Source organism: Crocuta crocuta, unplaced genomic scaffold (assembly GCF_008692635.1).
Source record: "Crocuta crocuta isolate KB4526 unplaced genomic scaffold, BGI_CrCroc_1.0 scaffold44, whole genome shotgun sequence".
NCBI classification, from domain to species: Eukaryota; Metazoa; Chordata; class Mammalia; order Carnivora; family Hyaenidae; genus Crocuta; species Crocuta crocuta.
In genome coordinates, this window is record NW_027530179.1 from 1,617,622 (window position 1) to 1,641,948 (window position 24,327).

General features: G+C 36.8%; 1 protein-coding gene and 1 pseudogene across 2 annotated transcripts in view; one reads left to right on the plus strand and one right to left on the minus strand.

Annotated features, from left to right (window-relative positions):
* The window catches only part of CD2AP (CD2 associated protein), a 128,326-nt gene that overhangs the window by 85,531 nt on the left and 18,468 nt on the right, over window positions 1–24,327 (minus strand). The window contains exons 1-2 of one of the 2 annotated variants that reach the window (XM_077764826.1): window positions 18,868–18,915; window positions 11,619–11,779 (exon numbers count right to left, since the gene is read on the minus strand). In XM_077764826.1, coding sequence (XP_077620952.1) covers window positions 11,619–11,779; window positions 18,868–18,880 — 174 coding nt within the window. In that variant the 5' untranslated portion in view covers window positions 18,881–18,915. Of the gene's footprint in view, window positions 1–11,618; window positions 11,780–18,867; window positions 18,916–24,327 lie in introns of those variants that run through there. The other variant, XM_077764827.1, reaches the window with a different exon arrangement.
* On the plus strand, window positions 19,438–21,338 carry LOC144232224 (serine/threonine-protein phosphatase 2A 56 kDa regulatory subunit alpha isoform pseudogene; annotated as a pseudogene).

The following is a 24,327-nucleotide window of genomic DNA, read 5'->3' on the forward strand; positions in this document are numbered from 1 at the left end:
TCAAGAATGTTAGATATAATAAATCTTCCGAGGACACAAAATACAAAAGGCAAGGGGGAAAATGAATTAGAAATATATAATCTACAATGAATAGACAAGCCTCAAGTTTACAACCTTCCAAATACACAGTGCCAACTAAGATGTTACCACAAGTACCAAGTGACCTCAAGGCTCTAAGTAAAACTACAAGTAAAGTTTACATTGGGCTCTACCTCTTCCTCCTCTGGAACCCCTTCCTGCTACAATCTACTACCACCAAATACATACACACTCCCTCACCAACTTCCTTCTTCCCTAATTCCTGAACACACAGTGCCTCCAAATTACTCCTTGGCTATCATCTTCACAACCAAATTTTACTGAGCACCTATGAGGTGTTAGTCAAGTTCTCAGTGTTTCTTCCTTCTTCTGCCCTTTACCTTCCTTTTACCTAATCAGCCAGTAAATAAAACAGATGTTAACACAGTAGCATCTATTCTCCTCCAACTTCACTTCCTTTCCTGATTTTAAAAATGATTCCAGGAAATCCAATGAAAAAGAATCCGCACTTAAGAAGAGTATCATGTAGAGGCGCCTGGGTGGCTCAGTCAATTGAGCATCAGGCTTCTGCTCAGGTCATGACCTCACGGTTCATGGGTTCGAGCCCCACATTGGGCTCTGTGCTGACAGCTCACAGTCTGGAGCCTGTCTTCAGATTCTGTGTCTCCCTCTCACTCTGACCCTCCCCTGCTCACGCTGTCTCTCTCTCTCTCAAAAATAAATAAATAACATCAAAAAAAATTTAAAAAAAGAAGAGTATCATGTATTAACAAACTCAGAAAAACTTTTCATTTTGACCTACAAATGAGAAAAATCTCCTATAAAATGGGTTACTATCAATGCAAAACTAGCCAACAAAAAGACAATGTACATAATCTCCACACAAATGCTATTTGTGCTTTCAGTCCTAGGTTGAAGGGATTTTAGGATAAGAACTGCAGGTAACAAGGGCTAGTGAATCTATGACTCAAAAGACATCAGGCCTACATGGAGATCCTTTTCCCACAGCTGCTAGACTCCTTGAGGCCACAGATAACATGATCAAGCAGATGACAAGTGCTGATCCAAAAACCAAGGTCAGGAGATATCCCAGAAACCTAGCTTCCAGCACTCAAACTTTCCTGATTTAAATTATTTCTACAACTTGAGGGGTGCCTGTGTGGCTCAGTTGGTTACAGGACCGACTTTGGCTCAGGTCATGACCTCATAGTTCGTGAGTTTGAGTCCTGCATCGGGGTCTGCGCTGACAGCTCAGAGCTGGAGACTGCTTTGGATTCTATGCCTTCCTCTCTCTCTGCCCCTCCCTAGTTTCTACTCTGTCTCTTTGTCTCAAAAATAAACATTAAAAAAAATTTTTTTTATAATTTATTTCTACAACTTGAAATACCTTAGCAGGAACAAAATTTATTAACTCCTTAAGGGAAAAAATTAGAATTTAACTTCCCAGGGTAAGTCCCAGGTGAACATTAACATAGTTTATGAATTTAAATTTATGGTGTAAAACGTAGGATATAAAGGGTTTGGAAGAGAATAGAAGTAATTCAGTTAAAAATAATTTTTATAGATAACAGTGTAGAAGGTATCTGCCAAATTCTCAAAAGTGGAAGGAGGTTGGGGGAGGGCTGTAAGGAAAGAAATGTACTTTTCACAACAGCCACTTCTATATTCCTTGAATTTTGTCTCAATATGTATTATTTCAGTGATTTTTTAAATAAAAATTTTGTGTGCTCAGAAATAGCAGTGCTACAAGTTGAACTGTTCTAGGGCATTTGGAGAAAGATCTAAAAAAAATAGATAAAAGTATTCTGAAAAGTGATGAAAAGAAGACAGGCCAGCCAAGAGACTGCAAGGTTCCTTAGAACCTGGTTAGTGAGCACACTAGGTTGCTTTTTGCCTCATATATTCTATACTGACTACTGGAGAAGCCAGCAACATGTTAATGCCAATGAGAGGAGAAGGGGGGAAACTTCAAGAAAAGCCTGCTCTCTCCAGCCAAAAGACCAACAAAAGGGTAGCCCAGCCAAGACAGAAAACTCTTGGCCAATAAAATCACTCTACTGTAGTCAAATAACACAGGAAAAAAAAAAAAAAAAAGACAATCGTAGCCCCCTCCCCACCCATGCCAGCCAAAGCTAAGTAGACCTAGACTTCCACGCTTACCAGGCTGTAACCAGATACCCCAATCACAACCACTACTCTACTCCCCAGCCAGGGTGGTGTCAGAGAAGGCCAAGTGGAGAGCCAAGACTCTCTTCTCCACCAGGTGGGAATGAGCCCCTTCCCCTCCTATTGCCAGGGGAGGCTACAAGGCAGCACTAATGAGGCACACTTGTCCTTCAGTCAAGGATTCAAAAGAGGCCAAGTGGAGCCTGAACTCCTACCCTACCCAGCAGTAACCAGAAGCCCCTCTCCAAGTGTCAATGGAGACCAGAGTGGAAAACTGGAGTTGGAGGTAACTCATTTTTCTTTTTTCAGCACAAGTTCTCTCTTTAGTAAAATAAAGTTTAAATTTAGATTCACGGTCATCAACCAATTTTATGATTTTTTTAATAGTTTTACTGCCAATACTTCTACCAAGACTTGAACGCAAATCCTCCTCAGCTTTTAATAACAAGTCCTGACAAATGTCTGTTTTCTCTCCTTTCTCAGTAACTGAAACAACTTTCCAAAGGCATTTGATTGAGCCCCCTCATCTTCTGAGAACTATCTTTTCCATTCCAAAGGGCTTAAAAAATAAAGCAGTAATAATAATAATTTCCACCAGATCACTTTTCTAAATACAAGACTTTAGTTCCCTAGAAAAGACCTATCAAAATTAGTTTTACCCTAAGGAGCTAGAGTTTACACAAATCCTAACACACTAAAAGCTTTTCTATTGTCTAGCTTCTCACACAGTTGGCCCACTCTTAAACAGACCTGATCTGTTCCATGATAACCAGCACCAAGACTACAGATGCGGTTTAGGGAAACAGGCTAATCAAGCTAACTGCTTCTCATATTTTCTCATTTTAATTACTTTCCTCTTTATTTTTGTCCTTACTTAAAAAACAACTGGCTTTTCTTAATGGAGATTAGAAAAGTTCTTATTACCTATTTCATTATTAACATCTGATTTAACAGTACCTGGTATAGTACAGGTAGTGGGGACAAAAACAAGCCAAGCCAAAACAAAACAAAACCAAACCAAACCTATTTGTTAACTAAATTAACAATGTAGGTGATTTCCTTCTCTGATTTTCCCTTTATGAAATGGGCAGTTCCTAAGCAAAAAAATAACAGAATGGAATAATAAATTCATTACATATCTACATGCAAAGTAGACAGTCAAAATCTAAGTCCTACCAACAGCTCCAACAGGGGGGATTCCCCACACTTCCACAGTAAGAAATGCATGCTCTAGAGTGAAACACCTTTAAGGAAGAACACACAGGAGGCATGTGTGTGGGTATAGGGGAGGAGGGAGTAAGAAGTCAAGCAGAGGTCTATACAGCCGGACTCTAGAGGCCATGCTCCTTTCTTAAAGTCATGATTATCTTCCTGACAGCTCTGGTAGAGGGGCTGGCAGCCACATCTATCACAGCAAGCCTACCTGCTCTGAATATCAAGATCCTTTGCAAAAGGAATTAATTCCTAATCTCTCTATACCTTTCTGGGTTTTTCTGACCAAATAACCTCAGAGCTGCTATCCGAGAACATCCAAATTAAAGTATCAAATGCTATTTTCCACCTCCCACCACTCAATTTTTCTCTTTCAAAGCACTAGTGACTATCAAAAATTATCATCTTATTCATTTATTTTTTTCACATGTTTTCCACCCACCATTGAAAATAAATTCACAAAGAAAAGGGAACTAACTTGTTTTATCCACTACTGTGTCCCCAGCATCTATTAAAAGTCCTAACACATAGAAAGAACCTCAGTAAATATTTGAATAAATGAATAAATCACAAATAGAAAAGAATAAAACAATAGAAAAGCAGGGTATGGGGAGGCTATACCACAGTACTGCCAATGATCTTACTAAAACATAGCTCAATATAGAGTACCTGGGAAATTGGGTTTTTTTAACAGGGATACTGAAGAGACTCATGATCTAAAAGGAATTGAAAATCCTGCTAACACAACTGCTGTAAAAAGAGACATGTGTTTGATGAAAACTACAGGCTTCAAAGACAGCTGAGAAGTATCCCCTACTTGGTGCTAAAGTTGCTGCTAATCTTACTTGGAATAGAGAAAGAAAGCTCTTGTTTTACTTACATTAAACATAACTCACTAGCTGGACTACATTTCATATGAAGCATGTATTCCTTGTGTTATGCCACCACTGAGACTGTAATGTAACTACGGTGTAAGCTACCCTGTTCTTACGGATACACTGGGCCTTCTACTTTCCCTGACTTGTATAATTAAACTTTGTTTTTCAGCACAATTTCTAGGGATGGAGGTGGCAGAAGAACAAAAGTGAAACTCTGATTTCATTTTATAAAGTTACCTACAGATAACTTCATATAAGCACTACAAGTTGGCTTCATTTTTAAGTATCTTTTTATTTTTACATTTTTTGCATGTTTCCATTCCATCTTTAGTCTTTGAAATGCCCTCATGTCAATCTTAAATTTAGTTCTGGGGGAGAAAAGTTTATTTCCATAAAATTGCATTTTGAGGAAGCAGTTTGATTTTTCTTTCCAAGGGTCAATTCTAAAGGTTATCAAAAGCACTTAATCTTGCCATTCTAACATCTTTCAACTATGCCGATGCTACTGAAGAATTTCAATGGCTAAGATTCATGTCACTTTGTCCTTAGATTCTTAAAAGCAGGGAATGTTACAAAATGGTCGTATTTCTCTAATAACCAGCACCTGCTACGTAAAATATGTTTCTCATCTAAAGACAGGCTGATATTTGCCTGTCACAGAGCTATCTACTACCAAGTCCTTGGCCCACCAACTATCACAAGTTTGATTTGGGGCATGAATGACATATTCTCTAATTTTCAAAGATGTCACAATAAAGTGAGAAAACGTATGGGAACATGCAAACTCTTAACACAAATAAAAGGTATTATGCCTACTAGCTATCCATTTGCTTCTGTTTTCACTGCACCACTTCTACTACTACACTTTATAGCCTCAACTCTCTCTTTAATAAAAATCTTTCCTTTTCACTAAGATTAATCCATTAAAGCATTCTTTCTTCTTTCTCCTGTCTCCAAAACCTGTGATTTCCCTAGCATCTTTTAAACAGTCTTAATACCTCTAAATGATACTCAAAATGCACTATACACTGGCTTCAATCCATACTTTTGGCCTTAAATCCCATTATACACACCCCCATAGAAAAACTTTCATTCAGTCATAAGCCATCCATTATTTTTACCACAAAACATTTTGCACCTCTGCCAGACATAGAGCACACTAATTATGCATCTAACTTCCTATCTTTAAAGACCAACTCAAGTGTTACTTTCAAAATCTTCTCTGAAAAATGTTTTCCAATTAGCACCCATCATCTTTACGACATATTGGACAATCAGCCAAAAGGGCGCTGCAGTTTACCTACTTTCATGCTGTTGTCTCCCCCAAAAAAAGTAAATTGTGGGAATTCTTCTCAACACAACCCAAAAACACTTCATAGTCAATTACTAAGCATTTGTTTAATGGAGTATTTACTTTGTTTCATCTCAGGTACAGCAGAGTGCCAAATATCAACAAATAACGGGGATACTGAATCTCAAACTTTATACTAACAAATAAATCAGACACTTGAGTCTCAACTTTAGTCCAAAACATTGAAGTTGAGAATGTGGAAAGATCTGATAAACTAGCAAGTTTCTTCCCAATTATGGCTTAATTCTTAAGCCCTACAAATCCATGAGCAAAGAGTAGACTATTCAGTATTTTTATGTGGAAAAAAGTTTAATTAGTGCCTAAATCATAGCTGTACAAAAAATAAAGACTGATGAATGATTCATGATGAAAATAAAAACTTTAAAACTAATGAAAACATAGAAGATTAGTATCTTTAAACCTTCCCTGCTCCCAAGTGATACTCAGACAAGTCACAAAAGCACTTATGAAAGAGAAAAAGATGCATAAGCAGAAAGAAGACAAAAGCCTAGTATTCACAATACAGACTTCACAGTATTCACAGTAAGAAGTACTACAAATCAATGAGAATGAACAAGAACTCAATGGAAAAATGCAGAGAAATATCTGAACAAACTAGACACAGGTAAAGAAATTGAAGTGGCCAATAAATGTGAAAAGGTGTGTAACTTCCTTGTAATCACAAAAATGAAACACTGTGATCTGTGGATACTATTATAGATCTATATGAGTAAAAAGAAAAAAAAATGAAAATCTGATGGTATCAAAGGTTTATAAGAACATGGAAGAAAGGTACTCTTTTATACAACTGGTAGGAATTTCAATATAATGGTATAATTAATTAGTGAGAAACTATATAGTGTCTAATTCAGTGGAATATGTGAACAGCCTAGGATGCAGCAAATTCTCAGCTATTTAACCCTCAAAGAGATATTCACTGCAGCACTGTTTTCAATACCTTAAAAAAAAAAAAAAAAGGAAAATAGCCCTAATATTCATAAAATGTGGTAAAGACCTAAAACGGAATACTATATGACTGCTCAAAAGGAATCTCTACTCTAAAACTACATGTGTATTCTTAAACATCTAACCTTCAGGGGGCAGGGGGAGGATCACACACTAAAATACTACTGATTCTGTGAAAAATAAATCAAACACTAAAAATATCAATGATTATGTAAAAAAAAAAAAGAAAGAAAGAAAGAAAGAAGAGTAGGGTTTGGGACATACCACTTTAAACCTATACAACTTTGGAACCTAGGCACTAAAAATGAAAATAAAATAAATAACAATAACTGAAACCTTGGAAAATGGGTATAACTTAAGACCACCCAACAGTCATGACAAATGGATTCCTCCATATCTATTAAAAATGCATAGGGGGTCTATGGTTGGCTTAGTCAGTTAAGGGTCTGACTTTTGGCTTTGGCTCAGGTCATGATATCTCATGTTCATGAGTTCAAGCCCCACACTGGGCTTTGTGCTGATAGTATGGAACCCACTTAAGATTCTCTCTCTCCACTCTCCTCCTCCTCCCCAAGAGCTCTCCCTCTCTCTCAAAATAAATAAATAAGCTTAAAAAATATTTTTTTAATGCATAAAAGCAATAAAGTAGATAGGGTGGCTTACGGGTGCTAAGACGATGCAGAGAGAAGAGGTTAGCACCAGGAGTTAAAAGCTATTAACTTTTTTGCTAAGACAGTTCAACTTTGAGGAAAGTACCCAGATACAGATGATCACCTTAACAAAAAAAAAAAAAAAAAAAAAAAGGAAAAAAAAAAGGTTTCACTTAAGAGTTAAAAGACCTCCTGTTAATGCAAGCAGTCAAGCTTAGAGCCTTCATTTCAGAGTTAAAAGAACTGTTTATGCAAGCAGGCAAGCTTAGAGACTATCCCTTTCTTACTAAAAAGATAAAAATGATAATTCTACACTCTTTATCACAGCTCCCTTTACCTAGAAAATAAATTAACACAACTTTCTCATTGTCAGGACATCATGCCTCTATTAACCAATCAGTTATGAGCTAACTGCACAGTGTTACAAAAACAGGATGTAGCAAACATGTTGTGTATCACATTGAAAGGCACATTAAATGTTAAGAAGTTGCAATATGACACAATAATTATGTCAATGTCTAAATCACACAAAATATTATTTTTTATATACAAATATATATGTATTCGAGGGATACATATAATCTCAGAACATGGAGGTTAGGAGGAGAGGGAAATGATAAAAGGAGGTAACGATGAACTCAATTTTATCTGTAATGTTCTATTATAAAAGTAACACTCTAAAGCAACAATGACAAAATGATAACATTCTATACCTAAATTCATGGATCCTTGTTCTATATCCTCTGTAAAATATCTTTTAAATCAAGTAAAAGTGAAATAACACTGCAGAGACAATGAAATAAACAGTTTGTCACAAAACAAATTTAGTGTCTATAAAGTTTCTTTTCCATAGTCTGCAAAAATGATTTAACTTTTCCATCCATCTTCCAGCCCAACTGAAATATCAATGCCCTTCAATATAGCTATCTGAAACTGTAACAGGGATGTGAATTTCTGAAGCTTCATTAGTTCTACCTCCACTTCATAGTCTTAGATTTACAAATAACATGTAACAATACATGAAGCATAAAAGGCTTATTTACAGGTGGACAATGAATTATAAATTACAACGTTCCCTTGAATCTTCACATATACATCTGAACTGATAAAGTCAACTGTCATTATCTACTGCTATTGATTGCCTATGCTTAATGTTTAAATAAAAATTTAACCTTGGGGGCTCAGTCGATTAAGCATCTGACTTCCACTCAGGTCAAGATCTCACGGTTCCAGCCCCACTTCAGGTGAGCTCAAGCTCTGCTTCAGATGAACTTGAGCCCCACTTTAGGCTCTGTGCTGACAGTATGGAGCCTGCATGGTATTCTCTCTCAACCTCTCTCTCTGTCCCTTGCTCACTCGTGCTGTCTCTCTCTCAAAAATAAAGGAAACCTCTAAAAAAGATTTAACTTTGGATTAATTTTAGGTTTACAGAAAAATTACAAAGGTAGTAAACAGAGTTCCCATATCCCCTTATTCAGTTTCTCCTAATGTTGCATCTTGCATAACCATATTACACTTGTCAAAACTAAGAAGTTACCACTAGTACATTACTACTAACTAAACCACTGACTAGATTTCATCAGCTTTTTCGTTAATATCCATTTTTGTTCCAGATTCCAACCCAGGATATCACAATATATTTGATCACAAGTCTCGTTAGGCTTGTCTAGTCAACATCAGCTTCTCAGCCTTTCCTTGATTTCCATGACCCTGAAATTTTCTTTAAGCACTGCTCAGGTATTTTGTAGTGTCTTCAGTTTGGGTTTGATGCTTTTTCTCATGCTTAGACTGGGATTATGGGTTTTGGGGAAGAAGAAATACCACAGAGGTAAAGAGGATACATGATATCAACATATCATTGATGATGTTAGCTTTTAACACTTGGTTATGGTAGTATTTGCCAGCTTTCTCCACTGTAAAGTTACTATTTTTCTCTTCCACCTATTTTTAACTCCAGCCCATTCCTAAGGGATGCTTTTGAGGGGAAGGAAGGGAAGGGAAGGGAAGGAAGTATTTACAAATATTTGAAATAATTCTCTGAGATCTATTTCTTCTCTTCCACCATTTATTTACTCAACCATTTATCTATATCAGCATGGACTCATGTATATTTATGCTACACTTTGGGTAATTATCAAGTATTAGATTATTCTGTTGCTTAAATTAGTCCAGCTCTAGACCCTGGAAGCTGACCTGGAAAGTCTTTAGATTGGCTCTAATGCCGCTTTGACACAGGCCATCATTTTGTTGGGTTTTTTTGAGCACTTCTTTACTTTCTGGTACTATGTATGAAATGGTCCAGGGTCACTGTCTATTTTCCTTGCCACAGCCCAAGAATCAGCTATTTGTCTAAGGAGCCTTACTTCTTTTGTTGGAGAATAAGATTTAGAAAGTAAAATCTGATAACTGGAGATAGTCACTGCTACTGGCGTGTCACTGTTTCTAGGCCCTCTCAGTGGAGACAGCTGAGAAATACGTGTACGTTTATCAACCCAAGTACTAACATACACATAATTTCTGCACGTGTTGATACGTATTTTAAACTAAACATGAGTTCATACTGCTATCTCCCATTCTAATTTGGTATCCTGTGGTTACTTTTTAATCCCAGATTATGCTTCCCTCTATTATTCAGCGTTCTCAAACTGCATTATCTATTCTCAGGCAGTGCATTAAATTCAAGTTTTAGTGTTCATTGTCATGAAACAAGAAAGTAAAATGTATTTCAAAATGAAGTCCCATGATAGTCATCTCCACTACTGGGACAATGCATCAACACATTTAAGAGAACTATATAGTGGCGCCTGGGTGGCTCAGTCAGTTGAGCGTCCAACTCTTGATTTTGGCTCAGGCCACAATCTCAGGGTCATGGGATTGATCCACCCTAAGTGTGGAACCTGCTTAGGATTCTCTCTCTCTCTCTCTCTCTCTCTCTCTCTCTTTCTCCCCTGCCCTTTTCCCCAGCTCGTGCTCTCTCCTTAAAATAAGTAAAATGAAAAAAAATTTTAACCATATTAATACTTAACTTTTAATGTATTTTTATTTAGTGTTCTATTACTTCAATACATTTTCTCTAAAAAGCCACTTTCTTTTTTTTTAAAGAGAGAGGTGAGAGAGCAATGTCACTGCTTACCATTTACTATCAATACGCCATTTTAAGGATAAGAAAACAGGTAAGTTATGTGGTTTGACCTACATCAAATGACCAGCAAAGGAAAAAGCTAGAACTTGACCATATTTAAATCCATTTATTCTACTTCAGTTTCCAAGGTATCTGCATTACACTCCATTGTAGATTATAAGAAATAAGTCAATTTATTAAACAAAGAATAAAAACAAAAGCAACCTTCCCCTATAACAAATCCAAGTCCTTATTACAGCTTTTCTCAGCTGTTTCAAGAAATAAAATGTATTTAGGTAGAGTATAGTTAGTTCACCTTCTCTGAAATCAATTAGCATTACAGTATGAGTTCATATTTAGAGGTAAAACCACAATTAAACACAAAATATTATTTAAATGCCCACAGTGTGCAGGTATTCTGAACAATTACTATGTAAAGTGGACAGAAAAATTAAACACATTCTAGCCCTCCCAGAAGAAGTCATAATCAATCTAAGGAGGCCAGTAATAAGTAAGTAAAAGAAAACTAATAAAGGTACCAAGATACTTATAAATGAAATATAAATAAACAGATATTCTTTTTTTTTTTTTTCCTTCTCTAAACTTTGTCTGCAAAAGACTTAAGAATCTTGATTGTTTTCTGGCAGAGGTAACTATAATATTCACTAACAGAATATTTGGTGGTTAGTTGGAGGCAAACTGCTACTTTGATCAGTTAACTGCTACAGTGCTGCCACTTAAAATAGAAACCTAAGACATTTGCAAAGGGGCTACAAAAGCAACAGGATACAATTAGACTTGAGTAAATGATCCTGGATTTCAGCTCCTGTTGGATTCTCCCTCTTAGCTAGCCAACACTGCGTAAGCCATTTAACCTCTCATCTGTATGTCACCATATTTAAAAATGGGGTCAACACCCACCCTACTTACTTTACAAGGCTTGAAGCCTCAAATGAGAATGTACACAGCAAAACTACTTTGCAAATTACAAAGTGCTACCCAAACACACAGTATTATTTATTTTTATAAAAAGACAGGTAAATAGATACATACATACATATATACGCACACAGGTGCACACATATACACACAGCGTTATTATCCACCAAGACACCAAGCAACTGTAGAGTAAAAACTTACTTTCAACATTTTAGTTTTTAAAATACATGTATTTCTTAAAGTTAAAGATCAAATCCTACAAGGCAACAGCTTAAAATTCAGGTGAGAGTACTTACCTTAACAAAATTATCAGGAAACATTCCTCTTCTCCCATTTAGTTCTCCTTCCAGCCATCCTTCCTCCTGTAGTTTTTTAACATTCCTGATGATTTCACCAACTCGAATAGTTAATTCATCATCATGTATAGCATCATAGTCATACTCCACAATATAGTCAACTAAAAAAAGAAAAATAAATAAATGTCTAAAATTTAATTCATTAAATATAATTAACCATATTAATAAATTTAACACTAAGAAACCTGTTTAACAACATTACAAAGATATCATCATCAAGGCTTACTTCAATGATTTTAAATATTTGGCTACATCTGCAAATTTCTCCATTGCCTTAGTATAAAGCATAGTACAAATTTTAAGTACAAGCCTCAATACAATGTATAATTCATATCATCAGGTGTTCTTATGGTCAGATGTATACATTGTTTGTAATGACAATGTCTAATGGTGGACCCTATAACCGTTTCTTGATATTCATGTCCTTGTGCAATTCCCTCTTGACTGTAAACATGACTTATGACTGATTTCTAACCAACAGAATATGACAAAGATGATGGTATGTAACTATTTAAGACTATAATGTCCATCTTGCTAGGAAACTCTCACACTTGCTGGCTTTGAAGATGCAAGCTGTTTTGCTGTGAGCTGGCCTATGGAGAAACTGATGAAGGTCTCTGGCTGAAAGCCAGCAAAACACTGAGGCTATCAGTCCGAGAGCCTAGGGAGAACTAAATGATGCCAACATCACTGCCAACTGCAGAGTACTCAGTCATGTCCAGACTTACTGAATCATAAAAATTGTGAGATCATATATGTGTATTGTTTTAAGCTGCTAAATTTATGGCAATATTGCTACTAAACAATAGAAAATGAATAAACCCTTATGTAAAGATTAATAAGGATCTACTTTGCCACCTTTAAGTATAGAATTTTAGATTATAGGACATCATATATGCATACTATTAATATCTTACAGGATTAAATACAAGAAAAGTATTACAGATTTCATATTCAAGATGGTAGACTAGCTATACCTCCATTCATCTTTTCATCCTATGAGAACAATTTTTAAAAAGCATACACAAGCATGTACACACACACACACACACACACACACCTATAACTGAAAGAAAAAGTTGGGGGGAAAGGATTACGAACAGACACTGACTCCCTCTTCTTTTTTCCTTTTTTATTGAACCTTGATTTTGATCAGGTATTTTGAGACCTTTTACTTTTACAAATGAGGCTTTTCTCAGTCCCAGAGGGTTAAATCTTTACTAGTTTAGACCAGTATTTTTCAAATACTAATCTACAATCAAGTCATCTTGTTGACTTACAGAAATTATCTGGTTGACTCTTGCTTAAATGCAGACTCCGAAAAGGCCCCAGCTGCCTAATGTTGCTGGTCAAAGAGGCAAAGGTCTAAAGATAGTTTATTTAGAGTAATATCTCTCTCTCTGTCTCTCTCATACACACACACACACACACACACACACACACACACAGTTTTTCAAATACACATGTGATGGATGCATTCTAACCAATAAGATATGAGCAGGGGTTCTGGGAAAGTTTTACCCATTCTTACAAACAAAACAAAAGGAAAAAAATGTCCTTCTGAAGACTTTGGATGTTCTTCCGTGAGAATGTAATGCCCAAAATGGCCAAAACTATTTAAGACAAGAAAAAACAGCAAGAGATTGTCTCAATCTCTTTTTTTTTTAATTTTTAATGTTTATTTATTTTGAGAGAGAGAGAGAGACAGAGACAGAGACAGAGAGTGAGCAGGGGTGGGGCAGAGAGAGAGGGAGACACAGAATCCGAACAGGAAGCAGGTTCTGAGCTGTCAGCACAGAGCCTGATGCAGGGCTCGAACCCATAATTGAGATATTGACCTGGGCTGAAGTCGGATGCTCAACCGACTGAGCCACCCAGGCGCCCCTCAATTCCTTCTTAAGATTAAAAAAAAAAAAAAAAGGTTTAGGATTAAAGAGGAAAAAAACAAAGAAAATGACCTGGATCTTTGCCAGAATGATCCAACTGCCAAATTAACCAACCCCTATGCTACAATACCTTTAGTTTTGTTATAGCAGTATGTTTTTTCTTATAAGTAAATTTTATTTTTTTTTTAATGTTTGTTTATTTTTTCTTAAGAGAGAGAGAACACGAGCAGGGGAGGGGCAGAAAAAGTGGGAGTCACAGTATCCGAAGCAGGCTCCAGGCTCAGAACTGTCAGCACAGAGCCTGATGCAGGGCTTGAACCCATAATTGAGATATTGACCTGGGCCGAAGTCGGATGCTCAACCGACTGAGCCACCCAGGCGCCCCTCAATTCCTTCTTAAGATAAAAAAAAAAAAAAAAGGTTTAGGATTAAAGAGGAAAAAAACAAAGAAAATGACTTGGATCTTTGCTAGAATGATCAAACTGCCAAATTAACCAACCCCTATGCTACAATACCTTTAGTTTTGTTATAGCAGTATGTTTTTTCTTAACTGTTAAGTAAATTTTATTTTTTTTTTAATGTTTGTTTATTTTTTCTTAAGAGAGAGAGAACACGAGCAGGGGAGGGGCAGAAAAAGTGGGAGTCACAGTATCCGAAGCAGGCTCCAGGCTCAGAACTGTCAGCTCAGAACTCATCATCATCAGAGCTCAGACTCCAGCTCAGAACTGCATCAGAGTCTGATGCAGACCTCAAATCCATGAGTGAGGTCATGACCTGAGCCTAAGTGGGACCCTCAACCGACTGAACCATCCAGGAGCCCCAACTGCTGTTAAGTAAATTTCAGACAGGATTTCTATTTACAGCTGAAAACATCCCAACTTGAGAAGAAAGCAGGAAAGAAATTTTTCAATTTTATGAAAATGGATCCATAACTAACAAAGCCAGGAATAGAAAGCCCAGAGAACTTCAGGAAACTATAACGGAGATACCACATTGCTCTGCAGGATCCCATAAAGACTAAATATTCAGAAAAGGAGGGCTCATGAGAAATGCAGAAATGAAAATAGGGAATTATCTCTACATGAAAGAGCTAATACCCACTGTCAACAACAGCTCCAAGACAATAATGCTAAGGAGGTAGGCATTTTTCTCTGAAGGCCAAAAACTAAAGGATTAATCCCCATCCTCCACCTTCCTGGCTGCACCCCTCACACATACACACAGAGTTTGGGGAAACTAGTAAAGTTCCTATGGATGAGTGCTTAATTTCTTGCTTTCTTAGAGAAAGGACTACTGATTCTGTTAATTTAGGTCTCCACAGCAATGCACAGCTCCCTGCTTGCTAATTCTAAACTAACGCTGTAAGTCCTGCCTACATAGTGTCCCCAGCTTGTTATTTATTATTTACCCATAAATATAAACAGACAATAATTAATCATGAAAAACCATAATAAAATGAAAAACTACTTTTGGATGGAACATATACCCACCTTTCAACCCTCCAAAACAATTCAGTCCGAAAGCCATTAGGTACAGAAAAGCACAGTGGGAGAAAGGGGGTGAAGTCTGGGGGACGGGAGTGGGGTGGAGTGAAGGAGGCATCTGGTGTGAGAATCAAAGACCAAGAAAAGTAAAAAAGTAAAAGAGGTATCCAAAACCAGGGTACGAGTAAAGGCAGGCGTCAAGCTATTAGAGCCAGAGTATGGTAAGGAGAGCAGCCACCTGTGGGAGTTTTCCTAGCACAGCATACCAGCACTCTAAGGCAAGGTGAAGAGGGCATCTATACAGAGGCAACCTGACAAGGTTTATCAGAGCCCAAGCACAATGGAGAGGACATCCAAGCTGAGGGTAGCTTGGTGAGGGATATCAAAGGTCAAATGGTATTGGGGATGGGGAGGAAGATTTCCGTGCAGAGATATGGAAGGGCAAAGGTAACCTAGAATGAAGACTAAATAGCCCAAGCAGAAGAGGGTGTCCGTGCAAGGGTGAGAGTGAAGAGTGACAGCTGTGATGGAAGACTGGCTACATCCAAGGGATTGATTAAATAAGTAGATATATTAAGGATAATGGAAGCCAAGTTTCTCTATGTCAGAGAAGGGAATTGCAAACATAAGGGAGAAAAAGCTAGGTTCAATCCTGTAATACTAAATAAGAATCACCATGTACTTACGGTTTTCAATACATAGCTATACACACACAAAACACATACTCATAAACACACCAGCCTGTCCACTGAAAATCAGCAACAGTCCAATGGCAATGAGCAAACCTAATGCGCAGATCCTGTCAACACCACTTACTACTAAAAAGAACTAGGAATCCTTGGGAAGACAGGCAATTCCGCCTCTGAGGCAGGAAAAGTACAAGATAAGACAGGAACACAGTATTGTGCCACAAAGCAAGGAAGTTAAAGAAAGATAAGGTGATGCCAAAGGACAGAGAGAAGTAGTATCAAAAAGGCTCCTACTGGCCAAAAAAGGACAATGTGGGCATCAAAATAAACAATGACAGTAACAGAATATATCCAACTGAATAAAATAAGAAACTATGAGTCCATACAGTATAAATAAATGTTAATTGTTTAAGTCTATGATTAGATTCTGATTAAGTAGTAGATCCTGATTTGTAGAAAATACACACTAAAATATTCAGGATAGAGGCATCAGTCAGGAAGAGATTTTTTTTGTACTGTACTTATTTCTACAACTTATCATTTCAAAATAAAAAAGTTAAACATGTACAAATTTGTATCCTCAAGAGATATAACAAAGTTCATAAAGTCAGCATTAAATGCTATGAAAAAATAAGAAAATAAAAAGGGTTTGGAAAGTTGTGTCTTCCAGCATGTCTCATTAACTTTTTTTTAAGTTTATTTTTTTATTTATTTTTGAGAGAGAGAGAAAGAGAGCAAGTGGGGTAGGGACAGACAGCAAGAGAGACAGAATCCCAAGCAGGCTTTGAACTGTCAGCACAGAGCCCAATGCCGAGCTCAAACTCAAGAACCCTGAGATCATGACTAGAATCAAAATCAAGAGTTGGATGGTCAACAGACTGGGCCACCCAGGCACCCCATTAACTGTGTTTTCTTTTGGAGAAGTGAAGACAAAATCCAAAGAAGTTTTCTGGAAAAGGTAAAGCAAAAAGACATAAGGAAACTATAAAAAATAAGATGATTAATCCAGACAATTCAACATTCAAATAACAGTTCTTGGAAAAACAAACAGAATATAGAGAACTGACAATGAAATAATACAAGAAAATACTCCAAGCGTAAATGAAACAAATCTTCAAATACAAAGAGATTTGTGAAAATTCAGTATAATAACAAGTACTCACATCTAGATGAAATTTTGTAACAAAGATAAAAACATACTAGAGAAAGCTCTCTGAAAGGAAATAGAGTTAATCCACAAAATAAGAATCATCAGAAGACTTCTCACTGAGGACATGAGAGTCTACAGGAAAAATTAAAAAAAAAAAAAGGCAAGGCCACTTAAGTATCAAAGGAAAATGAATTCCACACTCAGCCAAATCAGCAGGCCGAGTGTAGAATGTAACATTTTCACACAGACAAGGATGTTCTCCAGTAAAATAAAAAATATGAAACAAAAGAGAAGACATAAAATCCAAGAAACAGTGGAGCCAATCCCGGAGAGTAAGAAAAGTGCTAACATAGCAACTGTACAACAAATCTAAGGAACAGTCTAGACTAAGCAGGAGACAAAAAGTTCTAGGAGAAATTTTGGAGCAAGGAGGAATGAGGAACAGACTGTGTATTAATTAACCTTACATTTTTAAAACCTAATAATGCCTGTGGTAATCACTAAAATAATAACTATAAAATGCCAAACAAACAAAAAATAGTGGACTTGCAATTTCAGCTCCAGCATGTGAAAAACTTGGAAGGTGTCACTCCCACCCTTACAACAAGGAAAAAGCTACGCAAACTGCAAGTCAGTAACTTTTCTTGGGCCCATCAGAGAACTGCGAACACAAGGCAAACTGCCAGCTCAAGATATGGAGAGACCAACATATCCAGGGAGTCAGAGCCAGAACTACTAGATCACCTCAAACACAAACAACTGAACTATAAACTGATAGGAACATTATATCAGTTTCCCAGGGCTGTCATAAAAATCACAAACTAGGTGACTTAAAACAATAAAAGTTTATTCTTTCACATTTATAGCTCTGGAAGCCAAAGTACAAAATCAAGTATCAACAGGGTTGGATCTTTCTGAAGACTCAGAGAAAGAATTGCTTCACACCTCTGCCCTGGCTTCTGGAGGCTGTCAGAAATCCCAGGCATTCCTTAGCTTGCATAATTCCAACCTCTGCCTCCATCTGCACATGACCTTGCCCTTCTGTGTGTCTCAAATCTCCCTCCCCTAAGTCTTAATAAGAACACCACTCAATGGATTTGTGGTCAATACTAAATCCAAGACCATATTATCTTAAGATCCTTAGTTTTGTCTGCAAAGACTTCATTTACAAATAATGCCACATTCATCTATACCAGGGCTTAGGTATATGTCATTTTGGGAACATACCATTTTGGGGGCAAAAAGTTAATCCACTGTAAACATTTAAATGGTGTGGGGGTTTTTTCCCTGCTTTATTTTTTACTATTTTTAATTTAAATCCAAGTTAACATATAGAGTAATAATAATTTCAGGAATAAATTTTATTGATTCATCACTTACACAGAACATCCAGCACTCATCCCAACAAGTGTCCTCCTTAATGCCTCCACCCAACACCCCACCAGCAACCATCAGTTTGTTCTCCATATTTTAGAGTCTCTTATGGTTTCCCCCTCTCTGATGTTATATTACTTTGCTTCCCTCCACTTTTGTTCATCTGTTTTGTATCTTAAATTCCACATGAGTAAAATCATCTATTTGTCTTTCTCTGACTGACTTATCTCACTTAGCATAATACACCCTAGTTCCATCCATGTTGCAAATGGCAAGATTTCTTTTTTTTTTTTTGATCGCCAAATAATATTCCATTATCTACACACACACACACACACACACACACACCCCCCATATCTTTATCCATTCATATGGATACCATTGACTTAAATGGTATTTTTGATGAACTACTGCAGGCTGAATGTGAAATAGCATCACAGTAGGAAACTTCTGGGAACCACGGTCTTAGGAGAGTCACCCACTTTCTGTGGGTTTTACTTCCAAGAACACCACCAGATTCTCAGAGTGAAGAGCCCATAAAAATTTCCTTTTGCTTCTGGCAAGGAGGAAAGTCAATGTGAAATAAACAGAAATCAAAGCACTCACCGTTATTGCCCATCTGAGGAGTTCTTAGGAAAGAAAAAGCCCAAAGATGCGATTCCATCTGAGGAGTTCCTAGGAATGCACCAAGGCAGCCAGGGAAGACAGAAACAGATACTAAAGAAATAAGAAGCGTCTGGCACCTATACCCACAGCAAATATTAAACAAAATACAACTCCTGGGCAGATTAATATAAAATCTCACACTGAAGATCTGTTCATCTCAGTTCCTATTTCCTAATATATAATGTCCAACTTTCAACAAAAAATTATACATCATGCTTTTAAAAGGCAAGAAAAAACACAAAGACAAAGGAGGCATCAGAGCCAGACTCAAATATAACACTTATTTTGAAACTAGGGAATTTAAAATAGCTATGATTAATATTTAAGGGTGATAATGGAAAAAAAAAACAAAAGAAGCAAAAACAGATGGGAAAGGTAAGCAGATGGAAATTCTAAAATCAAAAGGAAATAAAAGAAATAAAAATCACTAAGAGAAATAAATGATGCCAGGGTGGCAGGTCACTGCTCCAGGAAATGAGGGGTCAGTGCTAAAAGGGAAAAGTGGGCACCATGGCAACTGTGGTGTCTCAGAGGGGATCCACAATAGCAATACCTCATAAGGAAGTTCCAGGCAAGGTAGGATGCACTGGCAGCAGCCACGGAGACGCTGGCCAGCTAGATGGCAGCCTAAACGGAAGGGACAAGTGGCATCCATACCCCTGAGCCCTTGCCTCAGTTTTCTGAACTTCAGGCTCCCTTCCACTGGACCTCCATGCCCAGAATTAGCAATTTTTTCAACCCTCTCCTCCCCTACACCCTTGCCTCCTTCAGCCCTTGGAGCTCCGTGAGAAACAGGGACCTGAAACTTCCAGCACTGAGATACAGCCCTGAGGGGATGGATGACAGGCGGCAAAAAGAAGGTCCCCAGTACCCAGGAGGAGGGAATTATTATTGGGGGAAAGGGACCAGGCAAAGGGACGCAAGCTCTCTGCATGTATTCCCACCTCCTCCCTCTGCCACTGCCCATGCTGTGCCAAAAAGCCCTCCTAAGCACCAGGGCCACGGAAATGTCCTGGTAATCAGCACTAGTGGAAGCCGCCAGCATACCATCTAGGCCTCAGAGAAAGCGGTCAGCTTTATCCGGAAATTGGTATGCACAGCACAGGGGCAGAAGCGCTCCCAGGGTTCCTGACAGCTCTGCAGCAAGGGCAAGAGGCAGAGCGGCACTGCTCGCCCCAACTCAAAGATGCCACTGAGAGCTTTCCGTCAGACACTGCATCAGAGTTCTATACCGCTTGATTTCCTGGGCCGTTTCAGACTTAAAGTTATCAACACAATTAAAAGAGTAACATGGAATGAACTGATTATGTGTCAACTAATTGTGAAATAATTTGCTGAATCAGTGTACTGTGATAAAAGTAAAAATGATCACTGCTAACACCTATACTCTTCCTCCAAGTGATAGTCTAGATTTCAATCCAGAAAAGGATGAACTGGAGGCCTCTTGGCTTCACATTCAATTGGTGTCTGACTTCTTAAGATTTTTGGAGTTCTGGTTTCTAGCCTAGCATTACAAAGTGGTGTACTGACCAGAAATTTGTAAAACAGTTCCTGAGCTTTTCAACAGTGAAGATACCTAAGAGAATAGGACTTCCTGAAGACTGTTCTGTACTGAATTTATAGCAAATTTCTTGGATTAAGAGCATTCAAAAGAAAGCAAATTAACAACATTTTCCTCAGGTTTATATAGGATACACATTTCAAAGGTGTTACTAAACTCCTTTAAATATTAGTATCACCAACAGCTTTATGTCATTACTACTGAAAGTAGAACATATTTCTAACTCTGGCTCTTCTTCTTATGCATACTGCAAAAGGAATAGCTTTGTCTCCTGCTCAGCTAGCCTACTGTGTTGTATACTTTCTGAAGAAAGATACAATACTAACATAACCAGTGATTACAAGATTGCTGAAATTTTGGCCAAAAACATGCAGTCAGCAAGAGGTGATGTTTTCAGAAGAAACTGAAGAAATATGAAATGTCACTGAACCAACACAGTTCAAAACAAGTGAAGAGCCCTTTTGTAAGGAGATATCCAGGTATGTATCCTGTTCTCAATTTTAGGGCGGAGAAAGGGTACTGTACCGCTGCAATAATATGTTCTTAGTTTGATGAAAATATTAATAAAATTTTGCCAATTACATTTAGCAGTTTGTAAAACATCTCCAATAAATACTGGAATTTGACAACTGTAGCATTCATACACAACATGCTGAAAACCCTAATGGATATAAAAATGCTTTTCAATAACCTTACTAGCTCTGAAGATGAAAGACAAAAAGGAAAAAAGAAGAAACTGGAACACAAAGAATTCTGGGGAAAAATTAAAGAGCTAAAGAATGCTCAAGAAAAAAGTGTTTACAACATGCCAAGTATTCTCAGCAACACAAGTGACAAATTAAAAAAATAAAACAAAATAAAATTAAAAAGCCACCCACTACCAAGGGATAGGCACAGCTTTATAAACCATTTTGAAATATGTAAAAATTCTGAAACAAAACAAACGTAATCAGTATAATTAAAAGGCCAGGTATTTTTTCCCCAGCAAATGTAAATGAAAAAAATTTGTGGACTAAACAAAGATCTGTGTTATGCCATGGTCACAGTACATTGTGACCTTTGTCTAATCACTGATTTACTGTGTCATTTCTCAAGTTATGAGATAATTATGAGAATGGTTAAGAATTATGACGAATTTTATTGTGTTGTGCATAGATACAGTGGTGTGCTCTACATATTTCTCCTTTTTATAATGTGTTCTTCATATTTTATGCCTATATGACATTTAACTTATGAAAAAGAATATTTCCTAAAATAAAACTCAAATATAATTCTTACCCATCTCTTCATTTCTTCTAGAAGTATGAGGGGAATTAACCACCCTGTGCCTTCCTTCACTACAGATATTACTTTTGGTCTAAAATCTAAGCAAAAACTTGTATCTCCAACTGTCTTAAAGCACAAAATATAAATAAAAGCTGGGAAAGTAAACAAAACAAAACAAAAATGATGAAGGATGTCATTGGTGGTCTCATCACCAGACTAGACACCAAGGATAGAAGCAGTAAACTTGAAAATACTTCATTAGAAACTTCCCAAACTAAAATGTAAAGAGAAAAAAAACAATTTAAAAAAATAAAACAATGGCACTCTTGGGTGGCTCAGTCTTTTATGTGTCCAATTTTGGCTCAGGTCATGATCTCGCACTCTGTGAATTCAAAGCCCCACATCAGGCTCTGTGCGGACACCTCAGAACCTGGAGCCTGCTTCAGATTCTGTGTCTCCCTCTCTCTCTCTCTGCCCCTCCCCTACTCACACTCAGTCTGTCTCTCTCAAGAATAAACATTAAAAAAAATTTTTTAATAAAAAATAGAACAGAACATCCAAGAAGTGTGCAATAATTTCAAAAGATAAAACATATGTATAACTGGAGTGCTAGAATAGAAAGATAATGGTGGGGAATTTTCCAAAATTATTATCTTACACTAAACCACAAACCTGGGACATTCAGGGAATATAAAGAAGGACAGATAAATGTGGGAAAGTCTACACCTAGGCATATCATATACAAACACAGAAAACCAAACACAAAGTCTTGAAAGAAGTCATAAGAAAAAAAGAACACCTTATGTAGAGAAGAACAAGGATAAGAACTAGAGCAGACTTAAAGAGAGTGGAGTAAGGACACCTGGGTGGCTCAGTCAGTTAAGTGTCTGACTTCGAGTCAGGTCATGATCTCATGGTTTGTGGGTCTGAGCCCGCATCAAGCTCCGTAATGACTGTGGAACCTGCTTAGAGTTCTCTCTCTCCCCTACTCATACCTTCTCTCTCTCTCTCAAAAATAACTATATACTTAGGAAAAAGGAGAGAGCAGAGGAAACTAAAGTATTAAAAGAAAAAGACCTTCCACCTTAGAATTCTAAGAAGGAAGTTTACAGAGATACAGGTCAACCTTAAGAAATAAGAAAAATCTGAAGTAAATAATCTAACTTTATACCTAAAGGAACTAGAAATAATACAAAGCCCAAAGTTAAAAGGAAAAAAGAAAATGCTAAATCAGAGCAGAAACAAATAATGTAGTTTTTTTTTAAATAAAAAAAAAAACAAAGAAATCAAGAGCTGCTTTTTGAAAGATAAACAAAATTGATAAACCTTTGGCCAGACTCATCAAGAAAAAAAGAGAACTCAAGTAAATAAAACCAGAAATGAAAGAAGTAACAACCAAGACCACAATTTATAAGAAACTACTACAGAAATTTATATACCAACAAATTGGCCAACTTAGAAAATATAAATTCCTAGAAACATAACATTCTTCCAATATTGAATCAGAAAAAAAAAATAGAAAATCTAAACAGACTGATGACAAGTAATAAAATTAAACTGGTAATAAAAATAACCTCCCAATAAACAAAAGTCCAAGACCAGATGCCTTCACAGTTGAATTCAACCAAACATTTAAATAAGAGTTAATACCTATTCTTCCCAAACTATCCCAAAAAATACAAGAGGAAAGGAGGCTTCCAAATTTCCTTTTACAAGGCCAGAACTACCCTAATATCAAAACCAATAACACTATGGAAAAAAAAAACAACCAACTACAGGTTAATTATCTCTGATGGAAACAGAGGCAAGAGGCAAATAGAGTCAACAAAATATTAGCAAATTGCACTCAACAATACATTAAAAGAATCATTCACCATGATCAAATGGGATTTACTACAGAGATGCAAGGATGGGTCAGTATCCAAAAATCAATCAATATATCACATTAACAAAATAAAAGAGAAAAACCCATATGATCATCTCAATAGATGCAGAAAAACATTTGACAGAATTCAACATCCATTCATGATTAAAAAAACACCTCTCAACAAAGTGGGTTTACAGGGAACATACCTCAACATAAAAAAGCCAAATATAATGAACCCATAGCTAATGTCATACTCAATGGTGAAAAACTGAAAGCTTTTCCTTTAATATGAGGAACAAGACAAAGATGTCTACTCTTGCCACTTTTATTCAAAACAGTACTGGAAATCCTAGCTATAGCAATCAGACAAGAAAAAGGAATAAAAGGTATCCAAATTGGTAAAGAAGAAGTAAAACTGTCACTATTTCCAGATGACATAACCCTATATATAGAAAACCTGAAAGATTCCACAAAAAAAAAAAAAACTTTAGAAAAACTGAATTCAGTGAAGTTGCAGGATACAAAATGAATACCAGAAATTGGTTGCATTTCTATATGCTACAAACAAAACAGCAGAAAGAGAAATTAAGAAAACAATCCCATTTACAATTACACCAAAAAGAATAAAATACCTAGGAGTAAATTTAACCAAGAAGGTGAATAACCAATACTGTGATAGTTATAAGACACTGAAGAAAGAAACTGC